Source organism: Fringilla coelebs (genome assembly GCF_963513975.1).
Source record: "Fringilla coelebs genome assembly, chromosome: 6".
In the NCBI taxonomy this organism is placed as follows: Eukaryota; Metazoa; Chordata; class Aves; order Passeriformes; family Fringillidae; genus Fringilla; species Fringilla coelebs.
In genome coordinates this window covers 58,930,564-58,947,442 of record NC_140034.1, presented here as the reverse complement: position 1 = coordinate 58,947,442, position 16,879 = coordinate 58,930,564, and the positions used below count along the sequence as shown (strand labels likewise).

The 16,879-nt window shown below is 41.3% G+C and overlaps 1 protein-coding gene across 1 annotated transcript in view; it reads right to left on the bottom strand.

Annotated features, from left to right (window-relative positions):
* KIAA1549L (KIAA1549 like) overlaps nt 1–16,879 on the bottom strand; it is a gene marked incomplete at both ends in the record, with an annotated part of 123,073 nt that overhangs the window by 46,745 nt on the left and 59,449 nt on the right. The window contains 7 exons of the mRNA XM_084208754.1: nt 2,893–3,064; nt 4,461–4,612; nt 6,166–6,225; nt 9,112–9,274; nt 11,418–11,551; nt 13,091–13,310; nt 16,033–16,145. Coding sequence (XP_084064880.1) covers nt 2,893–3,064; nt 4,461–4,612; nt 6,166–6,225; nt 9,112–9,274; nt 11,418–11,551; nt 13,091–13,310; nt 16,033–16,145 — 1,014 coding nt within the window. The remainder of the gene's footprint in view (nt 1–2,892; nt 3,065–4,460; nt 4,613–6,165; nt 6,226–9,111; nt 9,275–11,417; nt 11,552–13,090; nt 13,311–16,032; nt 16,146–16,879) is intronic.

The following is a 16,879-nucleotide window of genomic DNA, read 5'->3' as shown; positions in this document are numbered from 1 at the left end:
TGGTTCATTCACACAACAAATAAACATATAAAAGGTGCAAATAATGCATCCTTAACTATTTTTCAAACACAAGCCCAGCTTAGAGCAAAGTAGCATAGTGTGTGGGTTAAAAGAACGCACATGGAATCCATACATGGTGTCAAAGACTGACTGGCTCAGCAGGAGCAAACTGGCAGAGCATTTTAAAAAACAAGAAAACTAGCTGGAATAATTACTTTCAATATCAATAAGGCAATAAGAAGATGCTTCTCTTGTGCTCTAAAAATAATTTATCATAGTTAAGGTCAAAAAGAATTCATTACTTCTGAAGGAGTAGAAATAATGAGGTTGGAAAGAGCTACTTGCAGATATATTAATGATGGCACCAGGAAAAGGGTACATTTCAGCAATGCAAAAACATTTTAGACTCCATTTCATCAGAATAATCTCTTAGTTATGAACCTTCAACTTGTTCACACATACGAGATCCTCCTGTGACACATTCCCAGTTCTCTCATTTCATTTCTTTCTGGAAAAACAATCAGACAACCTCTTTATAATGCTGAACTTTGCTGTAGTGAAATATTTAGTGGACTTCCCCATGCTATCCCTGTTTATTTTGCTGTGGCACTGGTTGCTGGCGTGGGCAGGCAATTGTGAGAACACCAGCACAAAGCAGTCGTTCCCATTTCCTGGGGGACCGGCACTTTCAAATGTCATTGAGCTTATGAGCTGTCAGAGGCACTCAGCATCTCTCAGGATCAGACTTCAAATGCAAACCAGCTTCTTCGGCAGCAGGCAGTGGGAACTTTACAGTTCTCCAGCTGAAAGCCTGGCTGGAGCCTGAGCCTGTTCTCTTTGTAGATTTGCAACGTTTTGCAAAGCCTGTCAAGTTTGTTGGGTGATGTGGGAACGGCACCATTAGGCTCAGAGCTTGAGCACAAGACTGCAAAAAGGCCAGGTTGGAGACTTTCAAGGTTCAGTTTTCAACAGACTTGCAGAATTCTTAATTATTGACTTTGACATTTAGTTTGGGGATGAAAGGGCTGTGGGGTAGGAAACGGAATCCGAATTTTAGCAAATAACAGAAACTTTAATTATAGACTGCTGTTGTGGAAGCAGCAAACAACGGTTGAAAAATTATATTTATGCCTTCAAAGGGATGCAGAGGAAATGATGACCTTATGGCTAATAGGATAGACATTTAGGAGTCCTAATTTACATCTTTAACTCAGTTACCAGACTCCAATGTGACCTAAAATCAACCCATGGTTCATTCAACTCAGTAAGACTTCAGTGGAATTTGAAACAAGCCTTTCATTCTGTTGTAACTCAGTCTCTGGCTCATAAAACAGGAACATCCATTTTTTTGTGTTATTATTCGTCTGTCTCATCTAACCCAGCTGCAAGCTCCCGAGGGTACGTGTCTTTTCTCACAGAATTTGGGACAGAACTTTTCATTCTACTAGAACAGAAATTATAATGAGCAAAAATGAAATCCACACAAAGTATTTTCTGTGGCAATGCAGACTACAAATAACCGTGTCCAAAAGGAAAGAGGTTGTGTTTTTTCCATAATAAGGTAACAAGATGGAATTACTTCCTACATTTCAAATACTCTACCTTCAGAATCTCAGGTACCTCAGGTCACAATTTCAGTTCCTGTCTATTCTATTTTTACAGTGTTCAATGCACACGTGGCTGGTATGAAAATCTACAGATGAATGAGGCTGCCGTATCAGACCATGGAAATACAAAGTTAGATGGTGAGCAGTAGATGCCATAATTGCCTAAATACCCACATAAATATAAATCACATCACTGCACAAAGAGCTAGGAAACTGCTATATCTATATCCTCTTTAGTAAAAAATACATTAAAGAAATATTCTCATGGAAAACAAAATTACTTGGAATTTAAATGCTGGAATTTATGGAATGGAGATCCTTGGGTTCAGCTGAATTAAAGTCAGAAGCAAACCATGATCAAATCAAGGATCAGATACAGGACATGGTGCATTATCTGGGAATTGTATCATATTTCAGTCTCCTTACTCAATCCTATGCTTATGGATGATATATAAATTACTTATTATAGTGGTCCCTTCTTTTCCTGTCACCATGTTACGTAATAATTTCAGTACCACCACTCCTCCAGGCAGATATAATTGCACCAGGGACATCCATTTTATGTGCTTTTCACCAGTAAGGAGATCCAGGGCAGGAGTCCACTACAAAATTTTGATTCCTTCTAAAGAAATACTTTGGCAAGGTGGAGAAATCCAGTTAGCAAAAGGCATGGGTTTGTACACTGCATGAAACATAATTATACATTATGTTAACTTCATGAAAAAACACTCCAAGCTTCACCACAGGTTTATGACCATGGGCAAGTATATAGGAATATCTAAAAAAACCATTTTAAGAAACCTGTGTCCACAATCACTCAGTAACTGATTAAGGTCTTGAAAGAGAAATTTGAAAACATTTCATTTTTCAAGAATGGAGTATTTTTGGCCACATTATTCTGAATGATACTATCATATCTTGAATCTGAAACTGCCCATATGCACAAGTAGCTCTCTTCAACTTCACTTTTCTGATTTGTGTCTAAATAATATCTTCAAAAACCATGTCGTTTTCTTGGTGAAAATTATTATTTAAAAAAATAGTAATCCCTTTGATATTGAAGGAATCTATACTGTTTTGATTAAGTCAAAAATAAGGGGCATCTTAACAGCCATCACATTTTACATTTTTTGGCCAAGTTATGTGAATAGCAACTTTGCCCTAGTCATCATTAGTGTGTGGTGTCATGGTTTTGTCAGCACCAGAATTAATTGTGACTTTCCATAGTGTTCAGTTCATGGAATAAAGCAATGGTTAAGCATGGAATTTTTGAAAGGACTCTTACGATCAGCTTGAACTTGGATGACATAGCCCAGGGTCAAGGCCATCCTCTGCGAGTCAACTGTACTCAGAATTTTGGCAGCTGCCGTGCCTAGCAAAGGCTTCCCATTGTATAAAGTGTAATATGTCAGTTCAGCTGGCTCCTTGGGTCCTGGAATACGTTGAATTTTGACCATCTTTAAGGGAAATAAAATAAATAAAGAACTAAATGAGGAGAGAAAGAGAAATAAGTGGTGTTTGTGTTATACCATTGCAAAACCTGCCAGGAGCTATTTGGAGGCAGTGTCCACAGGGAGCTTCTTCAAGACTACCCACAAGCATAAGCTCCTTGCAAATATCCTCACAGGATCAGAGCTTCTCCCCTTCAGAGCCCAGGCTATTAAATCAGTCAGTCAGAAAAATAACTAAAATTTTTCCTGACAAAAAAATAAACATAATCCTTAGGTAAAACCCTACACTAAGAAAAGCATGCAGTAAAGAGGAAAGGATCAAATTTTTGGACATTACAGTCCTCTGTAAAGGGGGAATTCTTATAATTTGTTCTAATACTGAAAACTCTACTTTACTGGCATATTGCAGTTGAAAAACAGCCTCACATTTTCCTTCTATACTTATTATTTTTTCGTCCCAGGTTGATAACAAAGGAATCATGCTTTTCCCATTTTATTCAGAACACTGGCAGAATTTTTCCATTGTACCTCTACCTTTCCTGAGAGTGGAGAAAGTGTCAAACATTTCTAATGATGAGAAGAAAAAGGAGTTTTGTGATTCTTCTCTATTATGTTGTGGACTAAAATTTTACAAAGGTTCACACTTCTGGCAAGTAAAATGTGTTCCTTCTTTTGAATTCTTTCAGTGAAACAAGACAAAGAATTGTGTGGGCAAATGGGAAATGCTATTACTCAGGTTTATACCTTACAATAAACAATTCTTGAAAAACAATTTAATTTTTTTTTTAAACAACTAATTTTTGAACTTTGAAAAAATCTTTTAATTGCCCACAGCATCATTTGGCTTAATTGGTGAGAAAACAAAACATGATCTGTTCAAAATACTGAATGAAAAATGCTGTAAATAAGAGAAAGATGATTAATAAATTACTCAGGTCTCAAGTCTCTACTTCATAACATGATCTGGGGCCACATGATTTGATGACTAATCCTGTATAAATAAAGGCTGCTTCTTACATTTTTTTCCAACAAAAAGAGAAAAAAAAGAAGTTCAAGCTTTGAGTTACCTAGGAAACTTTTATCCAGAAGAAAAAAATTGGAACTCTTCATTATGCTGAATACACTAAAATATGTACCTTGTATCAATCCTCATAGCAACCAGAGAGAAAATATTTATGAACACTGATTAACTAATGATGATTTCTCAAGGATGACAGGCATGCCAACATGGCTGGCTGCAGCAAAAGGCACCATCAGCACTGCCAGGCATTCTGCCCTCGCTGCTTTGATACCCATGAGAAATACATGAAATTACAGCCTAGAAATTCGGCTAGGCATGTCTTTTACAGGAACTGAAGCAAGACAGATGCAAGCCAAGCACTTTTTTTAACACATTGAGCACCTGCACAGTGTAGCTGCCCACGGTGGTGGCACGTCTGAAGCGCCTTCCCTGCTGGTGGGACATCATGAACAGCGGAGCCAAGCGCTGCTCCATCAGCCTGGCAAAGCTCTGGTTGTTCAGCCCCAGCAAAGCAATATCCACCCCTTGGATGACTGTGGGAACACAGGAAAAACACAGATCAGCACTTCATGTACCCACAGGTGAAGTAACACGTGGTCTGTGGGACAGTTTGGGACAGGGAGGTGCAGACTAACTTGGAGATTAAACACCTGGACACCGTTATCCCCTCTCAGTAATTCCCTGTGGGGATATAACACATTTCTGTTTCAGTCCCTGCACAGCTCATCTCAGATAATATCAATGATGCTTCACAGAGTAAAATCTAATCTCAAAATACCATTTCTAGGCCTTTAGTTTACCAAAATGGCTCAGGGGAACATCTACTCTGTGATCTTCAATGTAAAAATTAGGTTCAAGTCTATTTGAGAGCTGCTGGGCTTAAGCTTATTGCCAGATGCTCCTGTTAACCAGTTTTTATCCTGAGGATTTGAACACTGAAGTTTGGATTTTGTACAGTCTCAAACAAAATATCCTGTTTGAGAGCACTGAAACCTGAATAAACATTTCTGATGTATAAATGAAGGCATCTGAAGTATAAATCAGTGCAAGATTTAAAAGACACTGGATTCTAAAGTTCAAAAAATAATATGACATGCTGATTCAATTCATACATATGTATGGTTTTTTTAGTATTATTTCAAAAAAGTCTTCTGGGACCAACAGGATCTTTTTGAAAACAGAGTTTCCATTGTAATATCAATAATAATCCATCACAGCAAGTGCACAGAGGCAAGAAATGGACTATCAGGTTAACAGGGTCCATACTGGGAGGAGCTGCACCACTCCCTTCAGAAGATCATCATCTCTGCATAAACTTACGTTTTATTTCAAATTTATGAAAAGATGGAACTGGTGCCAAGTCTATTTCATGTCAGAGCACTTTGCTCTTGCCCTCCTGAGCATTAAACAATTCCAGGTACAGACACACCAACTAGAAAGGCTTTGGTATCAATCAAGGAAGTCTGAGGGAAAGGGTCTGTTTCTTGCCCAGTTATCATTTCTGAAGTCAAAATGATTGTGCATGAGAAGGTGGCACATCTTCACATGCACAATCATTTTGACTTCAGAAATTACTTGATAAAAGTAGTATTTTGTGAAATGACTTGATAAAAGAAGTATTTTAAAGCCTAAGACCTTCAAGTAAAAGATGCAAAAAATCCCTGCACCCAGATAGTCAGCAAATCATAACAAAATTCCTTGGTGTAACCTCACCTTTGCTGCTGGGTTATGTCTATGTGTCTCTTTTGATTTCAGATTTAAATCCATGTCCCAGGGTATAAAATATAAATAAATAAAAGGTCTATTTGTGTCTCAAAACTCTCAGAAGATAATGCTGCTCTCAGAATTGTTTCAACCAAAGTGCTATAAATTCTGAGGTGGGTGTTGGTGCTGGAGATGTCACTGTTGAAGATGATCTATCACTTATGCCACAGAGTGACCATAAGTGCATTTGCCCAGCTGAAGGCAGGTTCAATGGGCAGCCACTTATTTCTGTGTAAAATAACTGCACTGCTGTGTTCATATAAATTAGCACTAAAAATTATTACCTGGAGTGCCTGGAGGAGGGAAGGACATTAGAAAGTACCTGTTATCACCCAGTAGTCTCTAGTTGACTCCGAGACATCAAGGTTTGGATACTCCAAAGCTTTAAAAATAGAAGATTAAATTATGTCATAATAGTCCAACATCCTACACACTATGCATCCCAAAACTGGCTACCCTGACAACAGTGAAAATTGAACTATGGCCCAAGAGGAGATCTAGAGCATAATTTTCAGGGTTACAATTTCTTTTCTGTCTGAGAAAGAACACCAAGTGTAAACAGAAGAAGCACTGCCATACAAAGTAGAACATATATCTCCTGTGCTGAAATACTGGCTGGGACAGAGTCTGAGATGAAGCCCAGTAATGCCCAGAACCAAGAAGGATAGGTAATAGGTGTTGTATTCATCTCTGCTGCTTTCTCCCCTGCAGAAAACCAGATGAGATTCCATGATGAGTCTGTGATTAATCCTTATGAAACCCAGAATATAGTTTCAGCCTAAAATAACATGAAAACATACCAGGATCAGACTCCACATGTACTGCAAACAAGACTAACAAAGCTGTGAGCACACCTTGGAGTGTGGTGCTCTCTCACTGCACACCATTTAAGGCATTACTACCATATGTGTCTACATCTGTGAGAAACTGATATTTGCTGTTGTGATGCCTTTTGTTAGCTCCTCCATCTCCAAAGTGCACTAGGCTGTAAAGCTCAATATGCTGCTAATTCATTCCACAGCTCAGCGTTTGTTCAATTGATGAATACTGGGAACTTAATTCAGAAAACATCCATGCTCTGCACGTTGATAGGCTGCTACTGAGTCACCTTGATTTTTAAACCCCGAAGTGGCTGAGAATAGTAAACATTGTAAAGCATTTGATTACACACAGTAGCTGCTTTTGAGGAGGATTTCACAGCGTGCCCTGAGCTGTGCATTTCCAGGACAGACTGCAAAGGCTCTGGAGGAGCCACTGGAGCCTACTGGGAAATAACATGCTTGGAGAACAACCTCAATATTTGTTTGATAAACTGAGACAACTACCCTGCCACATGAATAAGCATCAAACACTCTTCAAAGGAAACATTTTTCAGACACGCTCTCGGTCTGGAGCCGTAAACACTGCGCGTGCATTAAGTTCATGAGTTTGCAGTACAGCTGCTGCACTGGGAATAAAACCAAGAGCTCCAAAATGAAATATAAGCCATTAGCTGTTAAAGAAACACTAGCTAAAGACTTTATCAGGTCTGTTCATCATGTGTGGGGATCAGCAGACAACTGCAGTACCACACAAGACTTGCTGTGTGACAAATGGATTGCACAGCTCCTGACTACCAAGAATATGTTTGTATTGCCTTTGTGAGAAGCACCACAATCCTCCTCCTATGCAACAGGCCTATTTTGGAGGCCAAACACTTGAACTGAGCACAGCCAGCACCAAAACTTCCTCCAGCTCTCTCCTTGCACTCCTGGATGGCCCATGAAGACATGTCCTGAGCACCAGCCTTCAAAAAGGAGCCTGTCCCCATTGAGGAATGGGGGACATCCCTTCTAGGTCCATGACCACACCCTTTACCAACAGCCTCTCTCCTTCTGCCTCTCCTTGCCTGTGGAAAGACTTTATGAAAACACAAACCCACTGCTGGAACTTTGGATGCTGAGAATTTTAGACTTTCTGTGCTGACTGATCCCCAGGAGAGCACTGTGTTTGACCTGAGGCTGTGGAGAAGGCTTCCAAATTTGAATGATAGAACTGGGATTATGGGTGTGTAGTTTGATTAGAAGTGTGTAATATCATGTGGTGAAAAACAAAGAGTTCAAGGTTTTAGAAGATGGCATGTGTCTCTTACCCCGTGATGCAAACTCAGATTCAAAAGTGTACCAACACAGTGCAAGAACTTATAGGGCAGTTGGACCTATTTGTTTGCAAATATTGTAATTTGATAGGTAATGCCTCAAGAAAGACATACAAACCTCCTTTCCCAAAGATTTGCACAGCCACCTAAGTTAGCTGTGATTCCTGGCTGCCTCACAGCAGAGAGAAACCACTTATTTCACAGAAAGCTCATCCTGCAAGTCACTGGTGAACTGCACCACATAATTTCTCTGCTGTTGGGCTGTTTGCAAACAAAATGGACTGACAAAAAAAAAAACAAAGTAATTTGTGTTTTCCTGAGTGCTCACTTTCCAACAGTCTGCTTCTGCATGTACCCAGCATGTCTCTTCTCACTCCCAGCAAACAGAGTCTGCAGCAAGCTTAATTTCACACATCGCATTAACAAGCAGATTAAACAGAAATCCCCATAATCAAGTGTCTTGTCCCTTTAATCATTTTAAAGAAATCAGCAGGCAGAGTCAGAGAGTACATGCACCACATGGGCTGCCCACACGATTGTCTCCAGCTCTCTGTACCTCAGAGCCTTCATAGCAACTGGAACACAAGAAAACTATTGATGCCAAAGTGCTCAGACCATGTGTAAACTGAGGATGCAGTTCTCAGCAAATGCACCAACAGCTTTTTAAAACAGAAGCACAGGTGGAGCTCACCCCACTACCCAAACACACACTCCCAGCCTGATCCCAGCCCTGGAGCAACCACCAGGGCTGAGGATTCCCCTGAAGCAAAGGGCTATGCTGAAGCTAAAGCTCATTCAGTGCTGTGCTAAACACTCCTGAAATTAAGACTTTTGTGCTTTGCTTTTCACAAAATTACAATTTTATTTTGTTTGTAACCTAGCACAGGAATTTTTTTTTTTTATTAAAGACAGAATATATATGTTTTTTCCTTAGTTTTTTGCCAGTGCTGCTAGCAGCCAAAATAAACACTGAACCCGGGGGAAAAAAATAATAATCTAATTCCCCCCCTCCTTTTTTAAACAAAATACAGTTTAAAAAGTTAACAGAAAAACTACCTGCAATCCCTGAGCTTGACAACAAAGCCAAATTCTGGTGCTGGCTAATCTGGATGGTGGGAAGCACATACTTACATTCAGCAATGGTGAGAGGTGGGTAGGTGAGGTAGAAACCCACCAGCTCAGCTGACAACTGATTAAGAAGGTTGCTGGAAATAGTGCCATTTAGAGTTGTGCTTTGATTTTTCACTACATAAAACAGAGTGACAGCTTGGGAGACATTGGAGGTGTTCAAAATCTGAAACAGAGACAAAAAATAATGTGTTGCTGCGGTTCAGCTCATAAAAAAAACAAAAACAAACCACCAAGGCAATGCAAAGAAACTGGGGAAATGTTAACCTGAAGAATGGATTAGGTACATCTCATCCAACTTTACTTGTATGATACTTTAATCCCTGCTTTGGCATTTTCAGGGTTCCTGGAGGACAGCAGCAGGCAGAAAAGGACTGAAAATGCTTTCCCCTGTTTATACCAGGGAATGTGGGATGAGGGAGATGATGCTTATCAGAAAAACCATCCAGTGCTTGATACAGACAAATTGTGCTGTTTATCTTGCTGTCTTTGCTGTCTTGCTGTTTATAGACCTACACATTTTCCATATGAAATTAAGGGATATCATGTCTTTCTGTTCCTAACATCATATGAAACTCTGTACTCCTCTCCACTCTCAGCTCAGGGCCAGTCTCTTGCTGAGCCCAAATCTGATTACAATGTTTTAAGAACCAATTCTATTCAGCAAGTACTGGATGAGATTCTCAAACAACAGGAACAAAACCCACATATTTTCTTAAAAATCTAATGCCCATGGGCAAGAGGAATGGAGTTAGTTGGCTACTGATAGGTAGGCCCAAAAGCATTAATGGATGTTATTTAAATACCCCATTTTTATGGCTTGGATCACCAAGTTAAAAGAAAAACCATGATGCAAAAAGAAGCCTCAGAAGAGCCCAAGGTCAGACCAAAAGTCTGCCTAGCCAATGTCCACCTACAAATGGCTGGAGCAGAGCGTTGGAGAATTAGCACAGCACAAGAGGAATAAATGGCTCTCAATGGTGTAAGTTTATCTCACAGCTGTGTCAAATCATATGCCTGGGTTTAAAAAGGGTTGATAACTTTTTATTCTATATCTTTGGCCAAATGTTTTTTGTAATTTCCATATTTTTCCTCCAGTTACATCAACTCCAAGTGGCCACTCCTGATTCACTACTGGCTGGAGAGCCATGGCCAATTTCATTTCTCCTTGCATGGAAGATGCTTCATGCCTTTTTACCCACCTTCCCTCTACTCTCCTAGGGCAGCAATACCTTTTCTGAACAGGCTCTGTCTGCTCCAGAACTGTTCCCCAGTTTTCAATTAATCTAAAGCCCCCATACAGTGTTTTGTTGCAGGGACTCAGTCTTTTGCATGATACTGGAAGAACTTCAAAAAAATTTATCATGAAGATCACGCCCTTGAGCCTCTTACTTCCCAGCCTAAATGTAGCCTCCAGGACCTCCATCCCATCTCTCCTTAAATTGGCAATACCCACAAAAACAGCCACTACCTTCTCCTAGGGCTCTTTCCAAAATTGCTTAGGTGCTTTGTGAGATCTCCACAAAACTACTTCCACCACAAGCAAATTAGGCACCATGAAGTTCCCTTCAATGCCAGCTGTTGAAAAACTTGATAATCACTGTACCTACTGTGGTAGGCCATCTCTTGCCCTGTGCTTTGCTGCCTCTCTGAGCTCCACCAGTTTGAGCACAAGCTCACAAGAAACAGCACCAAAATAATTAGCAGAGCACTGATGGCAATATTTTCTCCTTCTGAGGAGCACAATCCATACACAGAATTTTATCAAAAATCAAAAACATGTAATATTGCCCAGAAGATAATTTCTCTAGTCTTGAAGTGTGGCATAGAATGTTAGAGTGTTGGCCCACTATACATATAAAGGTGTGTAAAAATTTGTGGTGAATTTGTGCCTGTGAGTATGAAACTGAAAAGCATACCAAGAGAAAGAAATCTATTCCATTATTTCAGATCTCAAAAACAACTGTGCCTAGCACCATCTTTATACCTGCATAGCCTCACTGAAAGCAACTAATGTGTCAGAATAACATGTTCAGGAAAAACATACATTTGGAAGACTGTGTTTTTATACTTGGAATGTTATATGGCTGAAGTGCAAGCAATAAAACTCCAATTCATGAAAAGAAACAGCCTTCTATAAATCATGCATTTATAAGCTTTCCTGCAATCCATAAATGATCTTATTGCTGATGAAAACATAAACTTCCTTCCACAGTGGCTGGCAAAGGTACTGTGCTGGAATAAAAACATACACATGGCAAAGAATAACCAGGAGGGGTTGGCAACAGGCAAAGTACACAACACTGTACCTGAACAGTTAAGTTGTTGCTGGTGTTTAGGACCTTTCTTTCAGCATCCTGAAATGCTCTCTGGAGCCGCTGTTCCATGGTCTGAACAAATTTGCATGACTGAATATTGTCAGTTTGACCCACAAACTGCAGCTCTGGAAAAAAGGAAGGCATTAGCATGTGGACAAAGTATTCTCGTTGCAGCACCAAGAACAAAATGATCAATTTACACATTAAGCAGGTGAAGATAATGCCACTTCAGGAACTGCACTAAATTAGGCTTAATTAAGACAAAATGTAAGAATTAAATTGCATTATTAGAGCTGATACTCTCCACAAACAAATGGAGATTGCTTCTGCAATGATATATAAGATAGTAAGGCCTGTTCGCTGTGCATATACTTGCTCAGAGCCAGGCAGTAGGCAAAGTCATTCTAAAAATCAAGTTATAATCTTAAATCTTGCAGGTCATTGAAAAATATATTTCAGGACCAAATAAATTTGGTCTTGAAAAATATAATCAATCATAGTATTGATTCTCATTCTGTTTTATTTTCACTCTAGAAAAAATGTACTTGTAACTGCCATAAGTAGGTGTATACAAACATGTAAGAACTATTTTTTATCATTTAATATATAATTTCAGAGCACTCTGCCCTCTCCTAATCTTATAGTGCCCCACAATTACTCAGCACTGCCACATCCCCTTGATGCACTTTTGGGACTACCTAAAAACAGAGGCCAGACAAAATTAAGGGGAAAAAATGCATTTCTATTTATTGAAGGGCCTTCAGGTACATTTCAGGCAGACAAAACCCCCCTCAGGGTTTGGACTACACCCAAAAAAATGGATGACAGGTCTTGGGTTTCATTCTTTTATAAACTTGGTCGCTTTGCTTATTGGGGGTTAATCTTCCAATTACAGCTTCAGGTAATAAAGTCATTTACCCCCAGTTTGCTGCCCCCAGCTCATTTTTGTTTACATCTCTTGGGGCCTGAGACAATGAGGTGTCCTTGATTCCCAGGCCTGGAGAGGAATTGTTCTGCCTGACCAAACTGGGAGAACAGCAGCTAACACTCTATATGGAGTTTAGAGTTACACACTAAAGAATTGCAGGATTACAAATATATGAACAATATAAAAGCTTCACCCACAGCCCTGGCAGCAGAGCCAAGCGCAGGGGTGTCCTTGATTCCCAGGCCTGGAGAGGAATTGCTCTGCTTGACCAAACTGGGAGAACAGCAGCTAACACTTTTATACAGAGTTCAAAGTTACACACTAAAGAATTGCAGGATTACAAATATATGAAAAATATAAAAGCTAAACCCCTAAGGCACCACCCTCACAGAAGCACCCACAGCCCTGGCAGCAGAGCCGAGCGCAGGGGTGTCCTTGATTCCCAGGCCTGGAGAGGAATCGCTCTGCTTGACCAAACTGGGAGAACAGCAGCTAACACTTTTATACAGAGTTCAGAGTTACACACTAAAGAATTGCAGGGTTACAAATATATGAAAAATACAAAAGCTAAACCCCAAGGCATCACCCTCACAGCAGTGCCCTGGCAGCAGAGCCGAGCCCAGGGGTGCCCACAGGACGCCTGAGCCCACAGCAGAGCCTGTCCTGCCCCTGCCCCACCGCCCCAGAGAGGGCCCCACGGCCGCACACCCGGCCCAGGCAGGGACCCCTGGCTCACCTGTCTTCAGCTGGAAGTGGTAGGCGGGCGGGGGCTGCCAGGGCAGCGCCAGGGCCACCAGGGCCTGCAGGTGCGGCACGTGCTGCTTCATGTCGGCCGTGGCGTTGCCCAGGCCGTAGGCCAGCAGCTTCTCGGCGACGGCAGCTGGCGTGAAAACCAGCCTGCCCCGCGTGACGTAGTAACCCACGGTCAGGTTGCTCGACTGCTCCAAGATTTCAACCTAAAACACACAGGGCAGCGTGGTTTATTTAATTATATTTTTTTTATTATTTTGCTCGCGGTTTTTGGAAACTCAGGGCACTGGGAATATTTCTGGGGTGTCCTGACTCCCAGGGGAGCACTGACTTTGACCCTCGTGCATGGAGAAAGTTTCCCACACTTCAAGATAGGCCAGAATCCACAAAAGTGTGAAATAGATTATAAGGAGTAGTGATAAATAGATTATAAGGTGTATCACTTGGTGAGAAATTGAGGTTTTGGTATTTTTAGTATGTTGTGGATGGAAGCAAGATGGCGGGCACCGGGCATTGTCCTGGGTTTCTTCTTCATGCTTCTTCTTCTTCATGGCTTTGGGTGGCATTTTGTAATTGGGCAGGAAAGCCTGCATTGCAGCTCTTTGGGATCAGTTATTGGGTTAAAGGGGGAAATAATCTAGGTGTCAGCTCTTAATTGGATAGTTTAGTCTTAAAAGACCTTGGAACAAGAGATAGTTAGCCATTTTGTGCCTTGCTAATGAAAAAGCTGCCGAACTCATGGTTGTGAGACTGTTTACTGATAAGAAATAATAAACTTGAGTCCAGACATGAACTATTGTCTCAAGTGCCTTCACTCCAGACACAAAGAAACCAAGAGCAGTTCAGATGCTGTTTGCGGATGTGACAGCCTGGTGAGAGAGTGAGAAAACTAGGTAAGTTTTCCCAGAATCAGCCTGGGAGACTTTAGGGAGTTGAAGATAAAAAATGATATCCAATTATTAAAAACAACCGTCAGGTGTTGTTTTCCTAATGTCTATTTTCTTGTTATACTCATAAGATTGTTTATTAATGGGTGTCTTGTTAATTAGCCAGTCAGGTGAAATGCATTGATTGAATGACCAATCAGGTCCACCTGTATCAGAAGAGCGTATAAAAGAGCATATAAAAGAGGTAAAGATGGGTGCTTTACGCCACTCAGCCTTCTGATGACTCTGTGTCGTTTCTTGCTAAACAGTGACAGCTGTTTGATGGGGTTTCTCACCCTTAACACGTGTTCCTTGCAGGGTTTTTATCCTGCAATCCCCAATAAACCCTGTGGGATCAGTTAGTGTCATATCAGATGTGGTGTGGATGCTGAGAACTGGTCAGAGAAGAAAGTCAGATAAACTTGCCCAGAAATTGCTCTTGGAAGTTTTGGGAAAGTTCAGAGAAGGAATTAAAACAATTCTTAATCTTTGCAGCTGGTGTAACTTTCTTGTAAGATATTTACAAGAGGGTGGTGTGCCTAATTAGCCAATGGGGTGAGGGATGTTGATTGAGGACCAATCAAGTCCACCTGTATTGTAACTGTCTATAAAAACTGTGTGGTTTTTAATAAAACATCATTTTGCCTTCTGAGACTTTGGAGTCCATGTGTCATCTTATTCATCCATCCTCAGTACAATAGCGACAGGCATGGAATTAGCAGAGCTGCTCAGAGAGTTTTAGGCTCAGCCCATGCAGCATAGGCTCCAAATTAAAGGAGTGCAGAGCTGCTACCACAGCTGCAAAGCTCCAGGTTAGCCTGGGCCTTCATCCATGCACAGATACAGGGACATTTTACACCTACATGGAAAAACACAGAGAGCTTCTGGCTCCTACTCTGTGCCTGAAGTTCAGTGGCTTTTTGAAAGACAAAAGTTTCCAATATTTGATTGGGCTGTCTCTTCTCTCCTGTTCTCCTGTACTGTCCCAGATGGTTAAGTCTATGAGCGGATTTGTATGAGTGGAAATGCCAAACCACAAGAATGGACACGCTGTGAGTCAAAACTCAAACCGTGAGCTGAGTTTTACTTCAAAATTCAGTATTTTCCAAAAAGTTTCAGCCCTGGAACTGGTCCTCCTCATTAAGTTTTGGCTGGTTAACTCTGTTAGAAGAAGGCAGCTTCTCTCAATTTGTAAAAAGGTAGGGGACTAAACCTGGCAGTTTTTATTGCTGCTGCCAAGGAGCACACAATTCCCAAAGCAAGTGACATCCTCCACACTTACAGCAATAAAGCATGAGACTGAAGCCAACTTGATAACCTCTGTTTTGAGAAAAATTACTTTCTTCCTTCCCAGAGGCTTGGACCCCACACAAACCCCAGCCTGAGTGCAGAGGAAGCTGTGTCCCAAGGAAAAGGGCCCTAGCAGCCCACCCGATCCTGCTCCCACACACAGCAGTGCAGAGGTTCATGCAATTTAGCTGCAAAGTGATGAACACATCACCTCCATTTATTTTCTATAAAATAAAAATGCCTTCTCCCTGCTTGGGATTCTTGTTCCTGTGAAATTGCACCTGTCAGCTACTGGGTTTTCAGAGCAGGGAGTGGACTGACAGCAGTGACATCCCATTTACCAGCCATACTCTTGCCATTGATGCAGGCTGAGCACAGCAGCACCTGGCTGCCCCTGAGCAGAAGTCATACTGAGTTGCAGGGGGAAGAGGAAACTGCTGTGAGTAGTCATTTCCCAGAGCACACTAAAAAGAAGTTTGCATTTCTCTCTTCTTCTTCATCAAATAAACTGCTAAAAGCTTTGGAATATTCCCTATATTTTTAGAGACCAGAGTGGGTGCCACCTCTGCCTGCTCTCCATAGGAAAATCTCAGAGCTCCCCTCCAAGAGGCTTCCTGCATCCAGGGACACCGCTGGAGCTGCAGGCAGCTGTGGTTCTTTGGTGGGAGAGCTGTTTTGGTGAAATCAAGCAGGGAAAGCCAAGCACGCTTACCTGAGCACTGACATTCTGGTTGAAAGCTTGTCTCAGCACTTGGTTGAGGCCTTTTCTCACACTCTCCCTGAAGGCATTGCTGATCATCATCCTCCTTGTGTTCAGAAACAGAACTGTGGAGCAACAAAAGCCACAGGGTGGGTTGAGACATCGCCATGCTCTTGTTTGCTTTCTTTAATTGTTTCATATTGGGCTGGCTGTGCAGGGATCATCAAAGCAGCTTGGATTAGCAGCAGCTCCAAAGACAAGAACTGCAGGGGCTCAGCAGCTCCTGAGTTCCCTATTCATCCCATGGCAATAGCCCATTGTTTCCATCTTTCCAGAGCAAGGTCTAACAAATGCAATTTCATTAGCAGCAACAACGAGTCTTTGCCATGCTGCCTCTCCAAGGAGGCATGAGGCCACTCACTGCCTGAGGACAGACTGGCACAGCATTCCCAGGGGACTGAGCCAGAGCTGCACAGGCAGGCTTCACGTCTTCATGGCCACAGTTACATAAAATAAATCTGCTGCCCCACTGCTGCAATTATTTTCTATTTAGAAAGCATCTGTATGCTTTCTTTAATAAACCTATGACTATCTTCTTATTTTTCTCTTATAATTTTCAGGAAGAGATTTTTAGCTGTGCTTGAGTACTTTCAATCATATACTGTACACAGGCTACTTTTATCTTTAGAAAGAGCTGTTGTACTCATCATGCTACTGATGGGGATATTTAGCAGCTAACCAACACATATTAGGTCCAAAAGCTGCTTATTTCACTGTGCATCATGCAAGGTCACAAACTCTTTTCTGCACCTATTCTTTGCTGAGATCTCCCAGACACACACATCTTCTGGTGCTGTGC